Source organism: Barbus barbus, assembly GCF_936440315.1.
Source record: "Barbus barbus genome assembly, chromosome: 20".
Lineage (NCBI taxonomy): Eukaryota > Metazoa > Chordata > Actinopteri > Cypriniformes > Cyprinidae > Barbus > Barbus barbus.
The window spans coordinates 22,184,557-22,208,219 of record NC_136748.1 but is presented as its reverse complement, the minus strand read 5'-3'; the positions used below and the strand labels follow the sequence as shown (position 1 = coordinate 22,208,219).

General features: G+C 36.8%; 1 protein-coding gene across 1 annotated transcript; it reads right to left on the bottom strand.

Moving 5' to 3' along the window:
• Nucleotides 1-3,545: 3,545 nt before the first annotated feature.
• LOC306886555 (homeobox protein goosecoid) lies at nt 3,546-6,055 on the bottom strand. The gene is made up of 3 exons (XM_079443744.1): nt 5,584-6,055; nt 4,866-5,125; nt 3,546-4,061 (listed from the first exon to the last, which is right to left on the bottom strand). Exons 1-3 carry the CDS (start codon nt 5,897-5,899, stop codon nt 3,912-3,914), a joined length of 726 nt encoding a protein of 241 aa, XP_079299870.1. The 5' UTR covers nt 5,900-6,055; the 3' UTR covers nt 3,546-3,911.
• Nucleotides 6,056-23,663: the final 17,608 nt, after the last annotated feature.

Genomic DNA, 23,663 nt, shown 5'->3' with positions numbered 1-23,663 from the left:
GTAGGCTGTGTGTTCCCAGTGTGCTGCGAACCTGCCCTATGCCTGTTCAGTGTGGACTTGCACTCCTGCCATTCCCCAGGGGCCGTTTTGAACCAGGGCCAAAAGTTTTGCAGAGGGTCAAAAGTGTGCACTCCTCCTCCCACTAACCCACAGGCGGGTGCCCTGCTCACCCCACACCAGAAGCAGACCCTGCTGGAGGACTGAGGTTAGCGCACACCGCTAATCAGCACTGAAGCCAGGGCAGTGCTGTATGATGGGCCCTTCCTGATTTCCCAGCAAACGAGCGCGATTCCCCAGAGCACGGCCATACAAATGAATGTACTCACACACACATATACATACATTCTCCATAGATACAGCTCATTCATATTGCTCGTGTTTGTTTGCTTTGGCAGGACGTGTCAGGGAAAACGTTATTTCTTCTCTAAAGAGCTGAACCTTAAGGGCCCCAACAACATAAAGATGTGATCTGAGCCCTGTAAAACTGAAGAAAATTTGGCTTTAGTGTACAATTACCTGATTTACCTCAGAGAGATAAGTGTCTGCTGCTAGTTGGCGGTCCTGACCTGGGGTCCCCCTTACTTTTCAGCGGCCCTGTGGTTTCGGTGAGGAGGGATGCTAACCGAATGCAGTTGGTAGCAAGCGTGCTGGAATGAATGTGGTGACAGGGCCAGTAATGACCCACAGAATGAAGGGCCGCAATTGCTAAAGCCTATTCAGGTGCTAAGCTCATACATACAAAATACGTGGAGAAGCATGCTTGTTTCTTTAACTTGTCATTTTAAAAACATGATGTCGCATTGTAGGGCTTTTTAGGGTTTCGCAGAGTACAAACCACATGCCATCCCACTGAAATATGGTAATGATACAGGAAAATGTTTATGACGGTAAAAATATGTATTTGTCTGTCTTTCTTTCGTTCCTTCCTGTGTTAGGAGGCCATTTTATATGTTTCTAGAAACGCACCACAGAGGATGGCCAACACCCGTTTCTATCTTTAAATGGGGGAATCCACCCAAAGCTGTCACTCATGTGGTCAAATCTTGAAGAAAAAAAGTAAGTGAGAGCACACAGTCTAATTCAATTAATACCTAAATTTATACGGAAATAGTCATTTTCTCAATGAACGCGTCACACATTTTTAAGATCATAAAATGTACTGATTTTAATTATGTAAGAGGGAAAATGTAGGGGAAACGTAAAGCATATGTACAACTGCAAATATGCAGCATTTCTTAGAAAACAAGCACAAGACTAAAGATTTATCTGCTTCTGGACTTGACTCTCTGCTTAATTTTTCTTGGACTCCACCTATGTTTTTCCAAGTGCCGGGAACTATGCATAAAAAGGTCACAGAAATAATGGTTTGAAAAACAACTGTGTGTATTACATTTTTGTAATACTAAATTACAGCCTAGAAAAGGGGAAAATACGAAAAGCAGAGATTAATGGACTCAGTCCTGTGCTTTGTATATCTCACTGGCACTCAGTGAAGAAACACTTTATAAATCACACTAGACATGTGAAGGATTATTAGTGCAACATGCTTTGTTTCTTGGTTTGTGTTATGGCCAAATCTTTAAGTACCTGCACTACCCTACTTTAATCTGTTTTTAAAAAGCCACCGAAGACGTTTAATAGTATTATTTTTTCAGTGTGGTTTTAGAATGGTGTGCTGTGTAACAAAAGAGGGGAGGAAAAACTGAAGACAATGTACACAGAGAGGCAGACAGTGATTTAAAATCACTCCACTAACTATTTACTGTGAAGGAATAACAAATTGTTAAGAAACTACCAATGTCTTCGATGGCTGGAGTGTTTAGTAAAAAACATCTCACTTAATCAGCTTCATGTCTGGAAAAACATGCTGGCCTGAGTCAATATACTTACAGACTGGGTATGGATGTTTATTTTTGATGATAAATAGCCCAAATGCATAAGCACATAAACACAAATAAATATTCGGCTCACACTGTTGCCCTTCAAGACTCGAGATCTGTGTTTCATCAAGAGAAAATGTTTCAATATAACCAAAAAAGAGTGCTCTTACAGGCAAGACACTGGCATGTTGCCAGCCTCACAAATCATATTTAACTAGCTTAAAAGAGACTAAGCTGTAATCATTCATTTAAATATGTATGCAGTATACCTCTCCATTCCTCACACACAGGAAAACACGCACATATGTATTTGTAGTTTTCATTTAATTCCTCTTGCACACCCTCATGTGGATAAATGTTATGGCCCATTAGCAAGAGAGAGCACAGAAACGTAAATGCTTGTTCAGTTAATGAATTTTGACTTCTCCATTTCATGGAAATCATTAGCTTGTTTTTGGCGCAGAAAAATACATTTTAATAGTGCCAATAATTATAATAAGAATAATTAATATTGTTATATTATTATTTATTATTATTAAAACATAAAAAGGCACTGACAACATTTAACGTTATCACACTGCCACAGTTGTAATTCCGGGTTAGGCTACTTCAGTTGCCTTCGGTGTGATTAAATGGCTCAAAGAAAAAGAAAGGAAAAATTATATATATATCTATATATACAGGAGTACTGAGTGCTACAAATAGTGGAAGTGTGAGCATATTGACAACACAACACTGACTAAAGGCAATGTCGAAATTTCGTGAAACAATGTTACTCTTAATCATTAGTAGCCTATTTAGAATAGCTATAAAACAAACTATTACGCTGGCTTAATTTATTAATTTAATTCACCACATTTTATTATAGGCTAATAATTATCGTTGAACACCAGGGACAATAACAACAGATAATGTGGCCAATGATGTCTTCTTTTTTTTGTTTTTTTTTTCAGATATATCGCGTTTGATAGACATTTTACTTTTCATTCAACATTTTTTTTCGGCACAGTTATAAATAGGGATAGACATAGCTTACGTGTGAATAATTTATATACATAATACATATCTATATCCAAGAGGGATATTAAAAAAAAAGTGGTTCTGTTTGGTTAATTAAAAAGATCAGTTGGGCTTTTTACACCGTTAAATACTACTTCGTCTCAATCCTCTGATGATTATAAGATCAGCATGGCCTGGTGTGACGTAACTGGTCGATTATGACATTTATAAGCTCTTTTTTTATTTATATATATATATATATATTAAACTTAATAGAAGAGATTAAAAAGAGACATCCTCTGACTTTCACATGTGAAGCTAAATTTTCTAATAAAATTGTTCCCAATCAATGTACCATCAATTAAATGGTAAATTATAATCAGACAATGTAGAATAGGCCTAAAGAGACAATTAGCTCGAACTATCTCGTGTTCACAAATTATGAGATATCTCTACATACTATAAAAAAATGTATTACGGTATTTTATACTACACAACTAAATTACAAATGTCCTCGGTTCAACAAATGCTGATAACCATCAAATTCGAAGAGGACTCGACGAATTGAAATGCTCTTACAGAATAGTTGTAATATTTTTAATAAATACGAAAAATCGAACATTTTAGATATTACTTTAATATTTGTTTATGTTGTTTTTTTTTGTTCTCAGGCGGCATAAAACGTTGATAATCAATGTCAAAATTTATCGTCCTGCCATTGTACAAGTCTTCAGTTACAGTCCATTCCAGAACATCTTATTTAGTTATATCTTAATACGACAAGACAAAAAAAAAAAAAAAAACGTTTTCTGTATATCAGGTAATATTACTATGGCCAGAATCCAAGATATTTTGTCTGTGTACATTTAAATTAATATAAATAACAATATCCTTGTTAAAGGTAACATTTACTATACATCTGTGCAACAGCATGACAACACATGTTCACTCCTACTCACATGGTACTTTACAATATGTACATAAAGTCCGAATCATATTTGTGCAAGATTTTCCGGTCTCATATTCTATATATCAGCTGTCAGAATCCACTTCACTTTTGCCCTCCTCGATTTTCTCTGTGGTTGTTTTCGTGGATTTGGTCCATTTCTGTGAGTTTTCTGATTCCTCTGACGACGACCTTTTCTGTCTTCTCCATTTTGCTCGTCTGTTTTTGAACCAAACCTAAGTGAAGAAAAATGGTAAAATGCTTAACTTCAATGATATGGAGAGAGTGCACACTGCACTGATTTTTTTGTGCAGTGTGCAAATTATTCATTGACTTATAGGTTGTGAGAAATCTCAGTAATTTTCTGTTGAGGTTCATCTTACGCAGTTCAAATTGTACTTTGGCGCCCGACACCGTGACCTACTCCTCAGATATCTTAAATTGCTACGTTATAGACAACACACTTAATGATCTTGTAATATGTAGGTACATCTAGAATAAAGTGATAAATAATGACAGTGCCAACACTAATTTAATGGAACTGTTGCTTTTGTTAACTCCAAGGGAAAACGACTTCTAAGCGCATTCTGACTAAGGTTAAATGTAACTTTTGTAGTTGCTAAAAAGTTTTTCGTGTAGCCTATATGTATTTATTTATATGCAAGCAATTTATTTATATTTATAACTTGTCACAATTTTCTGAAATTTCTACTATTAGTCAGTTATTTATTTTTAAGAAATGCATCACATACAATTTTAGTGGATTTATTTTTTAACAGTGATGTATCTTCCTAAAATACCTTTTGTATAAACTGAGTGGCCTTCGATAATTTGTTCACCAAAAAATGGAATGAAATGTCCACATAGGCCACTCTAAATAATCACGGTGAAATTATAGGCAGCTTCCAAAAAATAATTATAGGTTAAGTAGGCCTACACGTATTGCATTATTACTAGGAACTTCAGCCATCTTTTTGTAAATATTAAAATAACGTGAACTCTGCCATTTACAGTGTGATCGATAAATTGATTTCACTCACCTCTACTTTCTCTTCGCGTAGGTGCACCTTTCGTGCCAATTGCTCTCGTGTGCCAACATCAGGGTATTTGGTTTCTTGGAAAAGGTTCTCCAGTGCCTCCAGTTGCTCGTCGGTGAAAATGGTTCGGTGTCGTCTCTTGCGCCGACAGTGTAACTGGTTGAGTAGCTGTAGTTCAGTTCTGGATAAGGTGCCCACGTTCATGTACGACATCATCTGATGTGGGACTGGAGAAATAAGCACTGAACCGGCGCTGTCGTAGCCTGAAAATCAAATCAATGTATTTCAAATGCAACGGACTCGTATAAAACTGAATTTTTATTTTATTTTTATTCTGGAGAAGCCAGTGGCTCTTAGGTGCTTCAAAGAGTCTTCTTATCAAGAATCATATTGGGGTGGGTTGTGTTTTTGTGATGTTATTAAGTTGTTTTTATTTATTTATTTTTGGAAAGTAAATGTTACATTATAGGTTCGTCAGATTATCGTGCTGGTTTGATGCCTTTCTAATAAACAAAAAAAACAACAACAACATATATATATAACTCTTTTAAATTAACCTTAAAATGACATCAGACTGTAAAACCCAGTTTGGTCGTAATTGGAACCTTTATTTTTAAGTTGTGCTCCAAAAAAATACTGAACACCACAATTCACCACAATAATCAGTATATGCAATTATACATATATCAACCACACAAAGTAATAAATAAAAGTAACACACCTGTAGGAATACACGGGCACTGTTGCGAGCCGAGAGTTGGTATCGCGCCGCAGCAAGCTGGTCCAGTCGGCCCCTGGACATGAAGTTGTCCATAGTAGTAGTTGTTGTAGCCTATCCTGGTTCCATTTACCGACTGTAAGTTAGGAGCTGGAGGTCCGGTGTGTGAATACAGTCCATTAAACTCGCCAGCTGCTGTGTACAAGGATTCCGTCAAGTTGGAGAACACAACCGGAGCATTCCGATGGAGCAGAACCGAGTCCTTGCAGCTGGGTCTCCCGGCCAAGATGCTGTCGATACTAAACATCCCAGCGGGCATCACAAGCGAAAAGATGATTGAGACTTTGTGCCAACAGTACTTAAATATTCTTGTAGTCCTTTTAAAAATCACAGGTTTCCCTCATAGTCGCAAAAAAAGCGAATTCTCAGAGCGTTTTTCCCTTTGGAAAGAGTGGCCGAGCGCAACAGATTCAGTGACTCGTTTGTGGCTGAGCTCAGTTTTATACCCTGCTGACGTCATTGGGGGATTTGTGAATGACTTCTCCAATAAGAGATTGGCTGGGTTTAGGGTTAGCACACAATGGCGTGAAAACCGCCGATCTGTGTATTGAGGATGAATTTGATTAAGTTATTTGCTGACTTTTGAAACAAATAATTTAGTTCCAGCCTGCATTTTTAAAGAGCTGTCCGTATGAGTCAATCAGATTAATTCTGTCAACAATGATGTGTATTTTTTATTTCCTCTTTTTAAAGGGAAATATTTGTTGTTGTTGTTGTTGTTGTTTTTAACGTATAATCAGCTGTAAAGTAGCTTACGTTATGCGTAAAAGGTGTCAGTGTGGATGAGTGGAACAACGACTACATCGCTTCTCCAAACTCAGATTTTGAGTTCAAGCAGGTGAGCTTCGTTCTTATTATGATTTTTTTTTTTTTTAAATGTAGCCTATTATAACAACTAGCTCTCAACTCACCAGGCACTTCTATCAAACAATTAGTTTGTGTATCTCTAAATCCGGGAGGTGAATAACGCGGAGTCAGTTAAACCCATTTGTAACCGATTAGAAATGATCTGGGAGTGAAATAATGTGTTCACCACCCTCCTGAGGTGACAGAAGTAGTCGCAAGTCTCTGTGTGAAAATATAAATGATTTGAAGGAGAAAACATTTGAGATTAAAAAGTTGCTATAATTTGTCTAGTTTATAATCTATGTCCAATCTAGTTGTCTAATTTATCATTTGATTTGCGATCATTTTAAAAGGTGTTAGCCTATCATCTGAATAAGCAGGTTCTGATACCCGAGCTTTTTAGGCTATGTTCAAATATAAAAACATTATATATGAGCGGAGCGAGTAACACTTTATAATATATTTACTGAACTCACAAATATATACAAAATTGCACAAAAAGTACAGTGTATTAGGCTATATTTGACAACTGTAAGAATGAATATAACACACTGTCGACACTGTTATTATTAGTCACTACTTTAATTCATTTATGTTTCCTATATGTTAATTTATTTATTTTTGAATTGACCATTTAAATTGAAAACGTGATTGCCTCAATGAAATGCACAAAATAATAGGCGACATGTCTGTTTTTATTCTATATATTTGTACACGAAATTAAATTACACCGTTTATTGAAACGGTTTCTGAACTACATCAATTTGTAGCAGATGAATATAAAGATATTATAGCCTATCAAACTTTGAGACACGTAATTCAAAACCACTGAGTTGCAGACGTTGAAACTAAAATTACTGCACTCCCTGACGCCTCGTCTATATATTTTCCTATTTATTTCTCTTTCAAATGAGGCACTAAATAACATGGTGAAACCCCCCCTGAACTGATGTCCACAGATTCCGCTGCATTATCAAGGACTATATCTTAAATTGCTTAATAGTGCATGTTATTTGCAGCACGGTCGGTCTGACACGACTGTCGCGCTCTGTCCGCGGGAGATAATGCTGAGCAGATTAGCGTGTTTACTCTATCACGAGCGCATTCCCGGTAGGGAGGAAATCGCGCGTGTTAACTTACAACACCTCCAATAAGCACGCGCTCAGTGAACATATGACCCTCGCTGTGATAATATAACGACCATTAGCGGGCCTATTCTCCAGCTCTAAAACATACTTATTGCAATTACATTCCTTGATTAAATGAAATTTGCATGAAGGAAGATGCTGCTTGGTGACATTGGCTATTCAATTTATCACCAGTATGGCACATTTGTAATGTTTGAATGTTTATTGGAAAACCGGAGGATATTCAGGCAATGCAGCCGTGGCATGGCACGGCTGATTATTTCTAAACTATGTATAACGCAGTCATATTGTGTGTACTCACTGTAGCTACCCATCGTGTATAAAAATAATCGCTTTAGAGTTATGGAATTGCTACCTCCAGTAATGATAAACTATAAGCATATAATGATTGACCAGAACAAAAATGTATCAAAATTGGTTATACTCGCTCATGAACCTGCCACAGACTTTTAGACCAGTGATTCTCAACCAGGGGCCCTGGACCCACTAGGGGGCCTCAGTAAACTTTTAATAGCAAGTATTTTATTTATTTATTTATTTTAGTATTAGGCTATAATAGGCATATCAATAGCTATATAAGGCTAGTTATATGGTTTAAATTAGTTATATTTAAAATATTTTATGTAACGTATTTTAAACACTAAAAAATGACTAAAACTAAATCACTGAACATCCAAACATATTTCTTAGGAATTGTTCCGTCAGCTTTCCCTTTTAAATTTAATTGCGTAACGTTTTAAAGCGGAATCACGGATTTTAATCTATCGACATTGGTATTTTGTGTGCTTAATTAAAAATAAACAAGCTTTACAGCAGAAGGACGAGTAGAAACTGTCATCGCCTGCATGAAGTGGACTTTGGATATGGGAGTCAAAAAGGCTGAGAGACCAACATAGACGCAAATGACATAAAAAAGGCCTCGGCCTATCAATGGTCAGATGTTATCACAGGAATAAATGCGTAAAGGAAGTGCCATTAACGCGTGGAAGTTTGCCTTATTAAGAACGGCGATAACTTTTCAATAGGTGTCTTTTGTTTTAGTAATTGCATGTTTATCGCATGATTAAAACGGGATGGAGGTGCTTAAAACTAAAACTACGCGGAGATTATTTTAACTTTGCATTGTTTGAAATTGATTTACAAAAGGTGCATAATTATTATATTTAGTTCTACAGAAAAACACATGCGTGTGTACAAATGTGTATTTGTTTTGGTTTTGTGAGCAGTTTTACTTTTCTTTAATACTAAAAATGCATTACACCATTTCCCTTCTAGCATAATTTTGACACTGATTGGCCCTTAGCCCTTAGATATGTAAACACTTTAGCCTATTATGACTGAATGAAAGGATACTTGCATTTTCGGCTCTGCTCTCTAGGCACTCTGTAATTCAAAAAAGGCACCTAGCATTATTATTTCTTCTTTTTGTACATGTATCTCAACTTTCAAGAGGCACTGAAAGGAGGTAGTAAAAAGGATTGAAAAAAATGAGATGGCCATTTGAAATTAAAAGCAGCGAAAGAGGTGTGAAGCCACCACTTACATGCTGAATAGCTGACATCAATCACAGGGAGTAAATGGTGGCTCTGTAGACAGGCCTCTTCAATAGAGGGTCCGCACACGGGCATCTTCACGGCACAACATATATTTCAGGGCCTTGATCTCTAAAATCTATCGTAATGCAGCAAATCAAAAGGGACTTTGTAATATAACCACATTTTAACTAGCATAAACAAACCTCAGAGTGAGACAGGCTGTCAGAACCTCCAGATCGCCTCAAGCAGAATTCTACATTTCGTTTTTTTTTACATGTCATCATGTCCCAGAGAGAAAATATCTGTGGATGAATGTCAAGATAGACAGATAGATAGATATATGTGGACCTCCACAAAACACCCAAGTGTGTGTGTGTGTTGAATTTGGAGTGCTAGACAGAGAAAGAGCCACAAACAGTGCCAGACAGCAGTGTGTGTGTGTGTGTTTATTTCCTGTGTATTTCAGCAGAGACAGAGGGAAAAGGGAACCTGGCACTGGATTAAAAGGGGTTCTTTGCATTTAATCTTTCATTCCATACTGGTGCCGGCGAGAAATCCATATTTATTGTTCATGTCATGACTGTCATACGGGGCCTGTTTTACAGTATGTCTTTTGTAGGACCCCCTGAGCTGAGTTCTACAGTGCTGAAACACAGGCATCCACTGGCGCAACATTTCAACAGCCGCCTTGAGCCTCTGACAGTTGACCAGAGCCATATACGGTGACGAAAGATCACAAAACACTCTTTATCATTCACTCTAAAACGTTTGGTACGTTTACTATTGCTTATGATATTTTTTAATTAAATGTGAATATTTTGGGAGTGAAACAAGTGTTTAGTGTCATGTCTGAGACAGTAACAGGTCACTATTTCTACTTATTTTCAACTAGATTTTTGATTTTTTTTTTTTCCAGTATGTTCTGTTAACACTAAACTAAATAGAAGTTCTTTCAAAAAGGTCTTATGTTTATTTATATATATATATATATATATATATATATATATATATATATATATATAAACATAAGACCTTTTTGAAAAAAAATAAAATAAAAATAAATATATATATATATATATATATATATATATATATATATATATATATATTACTTTAAACAAATATTAAATAGTTTAGCTACATAATTTGATCAGTTAATGTTTTTTTTTTTCCATTTTATTTATTTGTTAATAAAAAATAGAGTTTGTGCATTATAATTTTACGCCTGCATGGAATGATTAATAGAAGGAATGCACTGGCACAGCTTATTATCATGTTTTTCAATGATTTTTAGAAATATATGTTGTTTTAATTTAGTGTTTTTAATAATTAACTTTAGTAGGCAAATGCATACAGAAAATAAGACAGAACAAAGCTTTTTTTTTTAAAGTATAAACCTTTATGATATACGTTTTATCCAAAAAACCTTTCTATCATCAAAGAGAAATATTTGAATAATCAGTAACTTGTGGCAGAGTCAAAATATTTAAAAACAAATTAATTCAGTTTTTGAAATATTGCTACTGCCCATTTTGACTCTGTTCATTTCTTACATTTTATACAATTTCCAAAAGAATTTATGCCGAGAACCTGTCATTGTGTATAAAAAGAACCTCTCGCTATATGCGGCCTAATTAATTATTATTTCTAGTGTGAAACTATCAGCCAGTCTCAGTAATTACTGATTAAAAGCAGCTGGTGCTCTGGCTGTACCGCTCTGAGACAGGAGCGTATGCAGCAGCCTGTTATCTAACCGAGCGTTAAGATGAGAATCAGGGACACATTTACACATCTTAGAATCAAACGTCCCTCTCTGTGCTCTCTCTCCTGTCAGAGAGCCATTGTGAAGAGCTACTTTACCCATGCAGGAATCACAAGAATTTCAAATGGGCGCTGAAGGACATGACAGAATCATAATGGAACCTAGAATCAATCCATCAAAACATCAGACCAGCGAGTGACACAAATGAATTGAATGCAGCATATTAGTACGTTAACTCAGGCTTCTTAATGTCCCGTGACACTTTAATGTCTTTTCATTTTTCCTGACTCAAAGACACGTTAAAGCCTCTAAGTGGTGTTTACTCCTGCGCTATAGGTTGGTACTTGCGGTTTGAGTTGAGACTTGCTTTTACAGGTTTTGCTGTTTATATAAAATATGACTTTTCTTAGGTGTTGGTGACATTAACATGACTCTAAAAGGCTGGACAATACCATGGACAGCAACAAAGAGACGCCTCTGAAATGCTTACCATTAGAGGGCACAGGTGTGCAAAGAACACTGCAACCACAGATGCCACAGATCTTTTCTTCTGTGAATGCATCATTTTCATTTAAAACATAGGCTAAGTGAGCCGTGTTTTCATGCTATATGAACACAATGAGGATAGATGATTGACAGCCAAAATATTGGAGAAAGCCTTTGCAATACTGCTAAATTACAAATACACTGTCCATGCAAATGAAGATAAAAACAAAACATTTGTCATGGCGTTTTTACTTCCGGATGATGAGGGAAAAGAAGAGAGGCAGTAAACAGAACCATATTGTCTGGATCTGGGAGGTATTATGGGAGAGCACCTGGACCGACGACAGCAACTTAAGAGTAGAAACTCAATCTCAGAGCTTTACCTCAGCCTGCTACTGGTGGTGGTCTCCATTAATCCATTACAGGTGCCAAAGACCCTGCCCTGGCTAATACTACCAGAGGAGATTTGTTTGTCATTCCTCCCTTTTGTCCTCCTTTAATTTTCATTCTTTTCTGTAAATGACAACATTCTTTGCGTAGGTTTACATATACAAATTACTTTTCCAAATCCTCTTTGATATGTGTATTCTCACAAAAACACTGTCTGCATGTAGTGCGCTTAATAAAAACGTCTTTTCTTTCAGAAATGTCTGAACTGAATCATCTAAATATACCTCAACAGCCTTGTAAAATGTTAAGATAACGACAGTCATTTGTGAGGCTATAGTGAATTACGATACCTTGCACAAGAGTGGCTCTGTTTCATTTGGCTTTGGAAGTGCGGGGTGAATTACACAGTGCTGCCATTGTGATTTACAAATAAGTGAACGTGCCAGCTAATAATCTTTAATATCCACCGATGACAGAATGGAATTAGCCGCATATTTTCTCCCAAACATTCAATTTTCTTCCTCCTCGTTGTGTAAGCTAGGCCCTAATCCCGTCTTTATGCGGTGGGGTATTAACCCTATTGAAGCATCAGTGTATTGGCCTCTAGACCCTGGGGCGCAAAGCGCGCGCTCACCGGGGCTCAACGCACCTTTTGTTAGTGCGCGGGTTATTCAGGAGCCTGAGAATCAAATACAGTATTACAGTTAAGCTATGTAATAATTACTCTCATTAGCCGTAACTGGAGTGCAGCGGGCGAATTTACTAATAAAGCTTCACTAATGCTATGTAGGCTCAGGAAATATATCATAAACATAATTCAATAATCATTGGAAATACATATTAAGGCGGCCCTCCGACCCTCAAACTGTCAGCGTTTTGCCCTGGAGGAGAGCTATTGAATTTATTTCCCCCTTCCTCGCTGCGGTCATTTCCCACATTTCCATTCAATGAACTGAATGTTTATCCTCTGCGCAGCTTCAGGGTAAGTTTTTGTTGCTCTGTCCGTTTGTTTAAAAGGCCGTCGGATTCGCCCTGTCACTGACATGGCCTTTATTCAATTGCACCGTGCAGGTTAAAAATACAGGCTAATGTCGGGAACCTTTAGACAACCCCGATGCAACATATTGCATTAGGATTGCTTCAGAATGTTGTTATTGGCTCTGCGGTGATTTTGATTTTATCGTGAGCTGATTCAATCAGAACAATGTGTATTTGAGTTTTGTTGTGGTGCAGCAATGCTTAAAGCGCTGTCTGAGCCGATGTGGTCAGGCCATCATATAGCTTGCCTTTTCAATCCGCAGAGCAGCAAGCAAGACAAAATTTGATTGAAAGCTGAATCTGACATTTTCATACTAATCTAAAATGTTTAAGCTACAAAAATATGGAATGAAAAACAATCTCTGTCATCAACTATTAAGTTCATTTAAAAAAGTTGATTTTACTTTTTAAGAGAATGAGTTTTACAGAAAGTAAATTTGGATTGAATTTAGGGATGTTTACCTGAATTGACTCTTCGCTAAGCCCCGCCTTGAAAATGTTATTGACCAATCCTACGTTAGCAACTGTTGCCGCCAACGATGTTCCCACACAAGACACAAGACCTTACCCTATAGGCCTACCCTGTTTTGGACAGTTAATCTAAACGGGAATTATCCAAAATATGATAAAGCAACATTAATAGCAACATAACGTAGCCTACACAAATATGATACAAGCAGTCTGTTTGTTCCCATATCAAAACTTCAGAAGAGCACATGCTGGATACGTCATCAGCCCTCGTTCACAAAAACATTTGGTCCAAGGTAAATTAATGATACTAATTAATTAATCATATCTTATTATCGTAAATTTTATTCAGCCTACATAATTTAGTCATTAAGGTTCCTATAACTAAAGTAGCAAGTGCTTTACAATGTACCATTTCCACTTTATCAGCATTATTTTACAATGCTGTTCAGGTAAATATCCAAGTCTCTTCAAAGCTTGTCTCAGTTAACAACAGTAACAGTAATATCAGTATACGTGTAACACAGCATTACAGTTTTGCACCTGCACAGTATGCAGGGTTCAGAGCCCTCACCCAGTGCAGTGAAATGGGGATCAGGAAGGAATTTGTGTAGCGAATTGAGACATAACTTGCCAAAGGCAGAATGAACATTGGCAGCCTTGAGCACAATGGTGGAACTGAGATTTGAACTCCATTTGGTTTAATTTCCTCTCAAGTGAAAGGCAAGGAAGATTAATTAAATATCCCCAAATCCATCCTGTTTTATTTCTATTAAATCAACGGTGAAATGCAACCACTAGGCCTGTTTGTGGATGGAGAATTTGGATAGTGTTTCTCCATCTAAAGAGACCTTGTGTACTTTTGCGGCAATGAATGATGCTAGTTGAAAAAATTCAGTTGTTCCTGAAGTCAGCATCTCGGATTGCACGCCATCCTTCAGAGACAAAATGACCTGCAGTTATTGAATTTAGTATGAGTTACTGTCACGATACGTAATAATCAGTTATTTCACTTTTCCATGGATAACCTCAGGCTTTACCTGCTATTATTTTTCCCAATTATATCAGATGTTATTTTTTTCCACAGTGTTATCAGTTCTGTTTCGTTCTTCAATTAATTCTCACGTCAAGTGTACAGCACTTAAACAAGTAAAACTAAAAACACTCCAGAAGTACATTCAGAAATCTCTTGCAGTGGGTGGGCGAGTCGTCAGATTCAGCTTGGTTGGAGAGAACAATACTTTTATGGTGATCTCCAGACTCACTGTCCTTCGGTTTGCACAATAGGCTGCGGTTCTGAATGAAACCCATCTGACCCCACTAATCTGCAGCTTTTCTTGTTGTCTTTACAATGGAGTGATCCGGAAGATAACAATGTTTAACTGTTAAGCTAATTCAGTCTCTTTAGTTTTCTTTTCCTCTCTATTCTGCAGCGTTACAAAGGGTCAGCCGTTAGCGTGCAGATGTACTCACTTCACCGTACCGTCTGTCAGCATCGGTTTAAGTGCTTGCATAGGCGAGTCACTGGCGAACCCTCACCTGTAGTCATGCTTTCACGCAGACCATGTCCTGCACTAGCACGGCCTGTTCTACAAAAGTGTTTTCAATCCATAAACAGAGACCATTGCTTTTTAAAGCTTGTCTTTTAAGACACCATAAATCTTTCCTTCTCTCCAGCCGTTCCAAAAGCCTTTCTCTAGAGTGACAGTCAGCATACTCGAGTTTGACGATGATTGTTTTCAGTGCCCCCCCTCCTCCCTCCAGCTCTGCACTCTATCATTTGGAACAATAATAAACAACCACCGACGCGGGCAAAAAAGCCTCCTGAAATCTATTACGGAGAATAGTGTGGTTATGCGGCGAGCGGAGGGGAATGATTTCCCCCCGTGCAAACATCACTGTAATTTCCAATGCCAAACTGATTCGGGCCAGGCTTACCATGTTCTTATCTGATCCTTACGGGTGGTCCCACTCGACCCCTCCTTTTATTCCAGTTGCACAGATCTGGAAATCTTCTTCACACCACACTTGGGTTGTGGATCTCCCCTGCCAAAGAGCGACTGGAATCATTTCAAGGGAAAAAAGGGAATACAAGTGGTTAGATTGGGGGATTAAGATCACTTACAATATGGACTGGTTTTTAACATGCCCTCTGTATTAATGTTCTCCCTTTCATTTGGCTGCTGAGACGCTCGCTGTGGAAAATGTATTGGTTTAAGGATAGCAATCAGGCAAATCCTGGACCACCGAAGGCCCACCATGTAGATGTTGTCCACAAGACAAGACAATGGTGTTCCCCTTGTATTTAAATTTATTTACAAGAATTTATATACACACACATATGTATATATAAATACACACAAAAATTTTACAATTATATAAAAATGATCTATGAATTACATAAAAATAAAAATACCAAATAATATTATATACAGTATAATATGCGGGGTATATATATATATATTTATATATATGCACACACACACACAGTATATTATACAAAGTATATAATAAATGATTACATTTTAAAGACAGACAGACAGACAGACAGACAGATAGACAGATAGACAGATAGATAGATAGATAGATAGATAGATAGATAGACACTCAGACACTCAATTATTTTAATTCATGGAATTCCATATAATTTACTTTTTTATTATTGTTTATAAAATACTGTATCTATGTTTTTATTTATTATTATAATATATATTTTATATATAATATTTTAAATATTTATTTAGTGTACTAAAGTCTATTTAAAACAATTTCTTAATTACAAAAAAAATAAAAATATGAAGTGTGTAACATATACAAGCTGTCCCAGTCTGAAATAATACATAACTCTCTTTATAAATAGGTGTTTATTAAAACCTTATTAATGAAGATGACAAAATTATCCATCAACAGTGGCAGTCCATGCATTTGATGCTGAAACTGAGTTGAACAGTAGCAGCAGTGCCACATATGTAATAGCACCGTAAATACCTTTTTACTCAGACACAAAAATGTCTGACAAGGAAATAGTCCTACAATATCACAACATTTTAGCACGTCCATATGTCAAGACTGGCAATAGAAAAGTTTTAAACACTACCCGATGTTTGCAGAACAATTTTTTCCCTCTTTGAAAATAAAAGCTAGGCTGAACATCAGACACACATCATTTTTTAGAGTGCTCAGTGTAATGTTTTCTGCAGTATAGATTCACAAATGCATTTGAGCTCCGAGCTCCTGGCTGCATCACAGTACAAACACACACACAACCTCCTTTTTCCACTTTCTTTTGGCTGAGTCACATTACAAACATAAGAATTTAATAGCTACTCTTCACTGATGAAGAAACCTTCTCATAATGTTTCTTTTTCTTTTTTTATTCACTGTACCTCTTGAACACAGTTGTCTGTCCAAATATGCAATTTCTTGTCTTTGTGAATATTGTTCTTGGCTGGGTGCAGCCTAGATTAGATTAGATTGACAGGGAAGATGTATTTAGAGATAGAAATGAAATGGAGTTCCTCATGCCATAACCCTTAACTTGTTTTTGGTTTTCATTACATATGTTCCTGATTACTTTATTTGCCAATTTGCTATGTCTGTTATTTCTCATTACCACAAATTCTAGTACATCTGAAACCAAACCTGCCCAGGTTTTCAATTGCAATTAATTTAGCCAAGTCTTTCTCATTAAAACAGTGCATATAAGTTGTTCAACTGTGAGAATAATTTATTCCAACAAATAAAAAAACACGTTGGTATTCCAGTGATTTAAAAAAAAAACAAAGAAAGCAATAAAAAATTTTTTTTTACTTCATAATATCAGACTCTAATCTAAGGTCTCTAATGCTGATGTATTTATTTATTTAAAACTGCAAATACTTTTTTTTTTTTTTTGGTCAGGAAACATTTAGAATTAAATGCCTTGGGAAATTCGAGTAGCCATAAAAATTTGCATGCATAAAACATGTGCAAGTAAAGCAGGGTGCATCAAATATTACTTTGTCTGGACATGTACATTTCAAAAACACAAAGATTGGTTACAAAATAAAATTGCGTCAGCTCGGTAATTTCCTAGAAAACACATACACATTTGTTTCATCAGTAGGTAACAAGAGGCCCCTTGACCGAATTCGATAAACCCATACAGTAATATAATGATTTCATATGAGTTACTGTCTTCACGCTCTCTGAAAGACCATGTCAGACATTACAGTAAACCAAGCCTGAAATTTGGAGCTGATTGCGCAGCCCTGCGCCCACAGTGCAATTCACCACAGTGCAAGTTGATGGTAGAATGAGAAATGCCCCCCTCCCCGCTTTAGACGCTAAAGACATCACCCGTGGTCTCCGTGGATTCTCCCTGCATTTAAATTCAAGAGTAGGCTGAATAAGAAGCACCAGATGTACATTAGTTCTCGATCCTCCACCTCTGCCCCTTGGAAATGTCTTAAATTTCCTGTGATGTTTCTGTCGAAGAGGTCTCTTTCAGGCCAGAAAGCTTTAGAATAAAGTTTCCATCCCACCTACCATGTGGTGCCCCGTCTCTACGCAAGTCCCTCTACGTCTGCATTTATCCTATTACCCAAATCTACCAGGATCCAATTCATCTCGGCAAACCGTTGAAAAATATGTGATTTGATGAGCCCTACAAAAGCTCCGCTTGTGGTGCCCATCATGTCCCTGAATCTAATTCTCCATGATTTGAGCTGCCAAACATCCCAGCCGGGCTTAATACCTTATATCAAATCCCTCTAAAAGCGTATAATTTCCAGTGATTGCTCACACTTGTGGCCTACTTACAAACACATCGGCAACCGGGCGGTGGAAAGCCATCAGAGTACACATTCTCTGTCTCGTTGTGTTTTCGGCTGCTGCCAACCTATTTATTTTTCACTTTCTAAGTGGTGGCTGAGAAGAGAGTCGAGGAATAAAGAGTTCTTGCATTCTGCAAGCTTGTGCAACGTTAATACAGTTTCATTTTCCCTATTTCTGAGTGGAGAAAAGTCGCCTTTTCTCCTTTTCAACATGCTCATATTCCTTTTAGCTTTAAGAACAGAGAAGACATTCACTGAAATGTATTTTGTGTAGAAACAATTTAAACTGAGGAATTGCTAGTAAATTTCACAATTGCAAAAAAAAAACCTTACAAGTAACATTAAACCTGAAATTTTGAAGTAGAAAAACTGAAATAGTATTTTCTTGTAAAAGGCACTCCAATAATATTTATTTACGACTTCAAAAAAAAAAAAAAAAAAGTTTTTAGATGTGCACCATCGTATAGTTTTAGATTCTGCATTCTTATCATCAAACTTTGGTGCTACCGCTCCACCATGTTATATACCCAATATAATAGCTATGTGGTAAAACCGGCAACAATTTAACCGGACAGAGAGCTATTATGGAAAACAGGCTTTTCTTATCCAAAGAAACATGTAATATCTTAAACATAATGTTCATAATTGCGGGATTTTCAGCAGAGTACGTATAGTGTACAGAACTGAAATGGTTGCAAAAAAATCATCGCAGGCCAAATCATTCACTGGAAATAGATAATTGTGACTGAGCTAAAACCATAACCATAGCTTTCACCAAGGTATTACAGGCATAAGAAACCAAATAGTCAACCAAAGTTGTTTCATGTCTAAATTTCCAGGACAATATCCAATGACCTTCTTTAGTGGAATGTCATAACTAAGAGTGATGGCCAAGCACAATCCAGCTCATGAATCTGTCATCCTAATACAGTTTGGACTATCATTAAATTATTGTTAGTGTGCAGTTCGTACCGACAGTAATATTCTTACGTTTTATTTTGCATCTTTGTTGTTACATCATAAATTTGATCAACAGTGTTCATCCAAAGTAGCAAATAATTGCAGATCATGGCTTTAAATGTTATTTCACAGTCCACATTGGTTTGTCTACGATGTCTAATAGTTTACCCAAGTACCGCTAAAGAAAAGGAATGTGTTTTTTCCCTTCGTTTTTCCCCCCAGTGAACCACAAAAAGGCCAACACATGGTCACCTCAAGATTTTATATTTAGATATCATGTGGAATATTTTCAAACACATAAGAGAAATGATTCCCGTCCCGAAGCCTAGCTGCTTTCCAAAAAGGCCTTCTGTGAGTTACTGCTTTTACCAACTGGAAAATGCCTTGTCAAACCAAGCAAAGAGGGGTCTCCATTTGGATGTCACATAATAAGTGCAAACCCAAGGAAAAACGGGTCATCTGAATTCCATAACCACACATAAGTCCCGCCTCACAGGGGAGCCACCGTGGAAAGCAAAGCTCTGCCGAAAGTCCTTCCTGCTTTGGGGCTTGAGAATAACGATAGCTATGATATAATACTTTGAGGAGAAACTCTTAAATAAAAAATATTTAAAATGTGATCAATAAAAGTAATTTTGTGAAATAGTATTCAAAATTAAAATGACATTTCTATTTTAATATATTTTAAAATGTAATTTATTCCTGTGATGGCAAAGTCATCACTGCCACATGATCCATTAGAAATCAATCTAATATGATGTTTTAGTGCTTAAGAAACATTTTATTATCATTAATGATGAAAACAGTTGGGCTCCTTAATATCTGAAGGTTTAAAGGAATAGTATTTATTTGAAATAGAAATCTGATGCATTTGATTAAGGATGCAATTTAATGCATCCTTGATGAATACAAATTTTAGTCACTTTATAAAATATTTGTAACATTTGTTTATTGTAAAATAAATAAAATCAGAAATTATATTTTTTTGTGAATTGTTTAAAAAATACTAATAAAAATGATATATGAACAGATAAGATACAGATTTAGTTTTTTTAAACAAAAAAAGTGTTCATAAAGTTCAGGGCCTTGATGTTAAGAGGTTGTTGTGGTGAGACTGCTTCGCTCTGTAATTACATCATTGCTTTGCATTACTGGTTGAGGTCAATGATGTCATTAAGTCTGAGCAGCTTCCAAAATTTCTGCAATGGGTTTATTGTATGAGTAAATCTACTGTTTGTTTCACTAATTCCTAATATCATTAGCCGGCTGTTTTACATGCCCCTGAAATTCAATCAAGCCAGTGCGCGCTCTCTCTCTCTCTCTCTCTCTCTCTCTCTCTCTCTCTCTCTCTCTCTCTCTCTCTCCCCTCTCTCTCTCTCTCTCTCTCTCTCTCTCTCTCCTCTCTCTCTCTCCTCTCTCTCTCTCTCTCTCTCTCTCTCTCTCTCTCTCTCTCTCTCTCTCTCTCTCTCTCTCTCTCTCTCTCTCCTGAGCCACATTTTAACATGCGCCACTTTATTATTTGCCTGTTGAGTGCTTTTTAGAGCTGCAATTAGTGCACTGTTTTATTCTCTGTTTGCTCTGCGGGCTTTAATTAACATTGCAGAGCCATTTATTACATTACTGCTTGTAAAATTTAAGTACCTCCCTGTATACTGGATGCAGGATTTTCACTAGAAGAGCCTGGAGGAGAATTTGCCACTTTGCCGAAGCCAACGCAAAGCTTCTTGAGAAACTCTTTGTTTCCTTTTTATTTCATCGACTCTAGAGATGCATTGCGATGTCAGAAATAGAGACGTTTGCTTTAAATTATTAGTACTTTTTTAAGTAAACAGAAGAATTTGGATACTCCCGGCTGCCTGGGGAGCTGTCCGTTAACAGACGAATTGGGTTTAAAGACCATGACTCTCGGCGACTTCGGATGCGCGACTGATAAGATGCAGCGACTGTAAGTGTTTATGGGATACACAGCAATAACACAGGGGCCGGAAAAGCCCCTGATCCCTCCTCATAATAGCATTTTCCTAACTGCCTCTTTATCATAGCAATTTCGAAAAGTCTTGAGGGAATCCGTTTTTTTCAGCCGTGGAATCACCATCTCGCAATAAATTCCCACCTTTAAAAAAGTGTGGAGCATGTGTTTTATGAAGTCCAAGTTCAGTCAGAGTGCAGGCTCAACCAGGGCCCCGTAGTCTCTGGATTTCATCTGATTTGCGGTGGCAATAAAGGTGCAGGGGGTGGGGGGATCCCTCCACATGCTGCCCGTTTCAGATGTGTTTTGGATTGAAAATAGGATTAATGTGCTAAAGTGTGATTAGAATGGTTAAACACGATTAATTGGAACGGACTCGTATCGCCAGGGGAGCGAGGCGGACGGAGGGGGGTGTTCCTGGCCGGCCTCCAGTTCACCAAGTGAACAAAGCACACCAACTGTCCAGGATTTTCCATGTCTCCACTGGTGCGCCTTTTCCTTTGCATTTTCTCATAGCCAGCTTGTCTGAAGGCAGATTAAATGCAGCTGAGAATGTTGGTGTAGGCCTGCAGCGTGGGACCCTCTGGGAATAGGCAGGAACCACGAGCTTGGACTTGGCCTGAGCTGCGCTGCGCTGCTTGAAAACAGCCATGCACCCAGGGCAGAGGTCCAGGTGGATCGGCAAGGGAGAGGTGAGTAATTTGGGGTTATTTAAAATGATCTATTAAACCCCTGAACTTTAATCAGGGTTGCTACTATACTGACAGGCATGATTTACTTACAAATCAAGATGATGGGGATGGGAGGGGATGGATAAGGTTAAAATTTGCGTACTTGATTTTCGGGGGAGTGACGGCGGACGATCGGCCGAGCGAGTGGTCTCATTAGCACCTCGGAGGCATCGCAAAAGACAGATCTGAGCGGCTGCTCTCGGGGGTGGGGCGGAGGGGGTGAGATCACACAAGGAGCAGACACACTTGTTTGAGTTCTGTCTAAACACAGCAGGGCTCTGACAGACACCTAAAGTCAAACTGTTTTACCCCAGACTCACTAACTCACAGAGCAGAGCCTGCATTTCAAATGTGATTAGCCCTCATCATCGGAGGGCTGAAGAAGTTAACGGTCGCGTAAACACAGGGCCAGCGACGGCGGGAGAGGCGCAGCCACGGGGCAAAAGTCGCAGAGGACATGAAGAGTGACAGCTGAAGATCAAGGGCTCTCGTTCTAAAACAAAAACAGTTTAAGTGCAGGGTTAGCAAACATGTGATCCAACACTGTCACATTTTCAGAAAAAATACATTTACATTTTATAATTGAACTTCAAGACACAAAACCTTATTCATGTCTGTCTTTGTATGTTTATGAAAACTTTTAATTAAAAAAAAGTGCATTTAAAAAAAAAAATAAGAACTTGAAAATGTTAAGCTTATGTAAATCTTATTTATTTAGAAAAAAAGTGATTGATTAAAGTCAACTAAAAATAAATAATAACATGTATTATTATTATTACGTTTGTTATATTATATAAATTGTATTATAATAAGTTATATTAAAAATAAAAAATAACATTATTATTATTATTTATTTTTACTATTCATTTATTCAGTTTTGTGAATGTCCAGACCACCTTATCATCTACAACTAAATTTGTGTAACATTCCTGTTATGTTGTATCTGTATTTATTAAAAAAATATGATTTATTAAAAATATAATTTATTAAAATTAAATTAATATTAAAAGATATATATATATATATATATATATATATATATGTTTGTGTGTAAATATAATAATAATAATACCAATAATATTAACATTATTATTATTATTACGTTAATATTATTTGTATTATTATTATATTTAAATGTGTTGTATTTATATGAATTATATAACAAATTATATTAAAGTATAATTAAATAATAAAATTATTATTATTTTTATTATTAAAAAATCGCCCAACCACTCCGACAACCAACAAATCTGAAGTGTAAGATATTAAGCCTGTTAATTCCAATGAATTATATAAAATGCTAATTAGTTAAACAACAAATTGCTATTATTCACATATAACAGACAAAGAATTTGATAAGATCATTCAAATGAATATATTATAAAAACATGATTCACAATAATTAAATAATCAGACGATTAAAACAACAACAAAAACCAGATGTGTGTCATGCAGGATGGCAGCAATAAATAAAAACCTTCTAATTGTTAAATATGTTCTCATTGAACCATAGTGATTGACAGTGTGTTGACAGGTAAGCCCGGCCTCCTCTGTGTTTCACCACACTCACTACTCCTCTGCTCTGACCGCTATGCATTGGAAGATTCTGACAACTCATAAAAATATACGGGTTCTGGCAGCTGCTGCCCATAAACAGCTGCTGAACCCTATAAAACCATTATGAGGTCCTGCTCGGGTTCAGCAGGAAACAGACATATCAATGTGTAAAATGAGAGGATAGATAAAGTAACTATGATTTAACTGATGTGCAGCAGTATTTTGTGTCTTAAACCAATTTTTAAAAAAATATATATTCTTATATTCAGTCTTGTGAATGTCCGGACTACCTTATCATGTACAGTAACAAGTACGGATT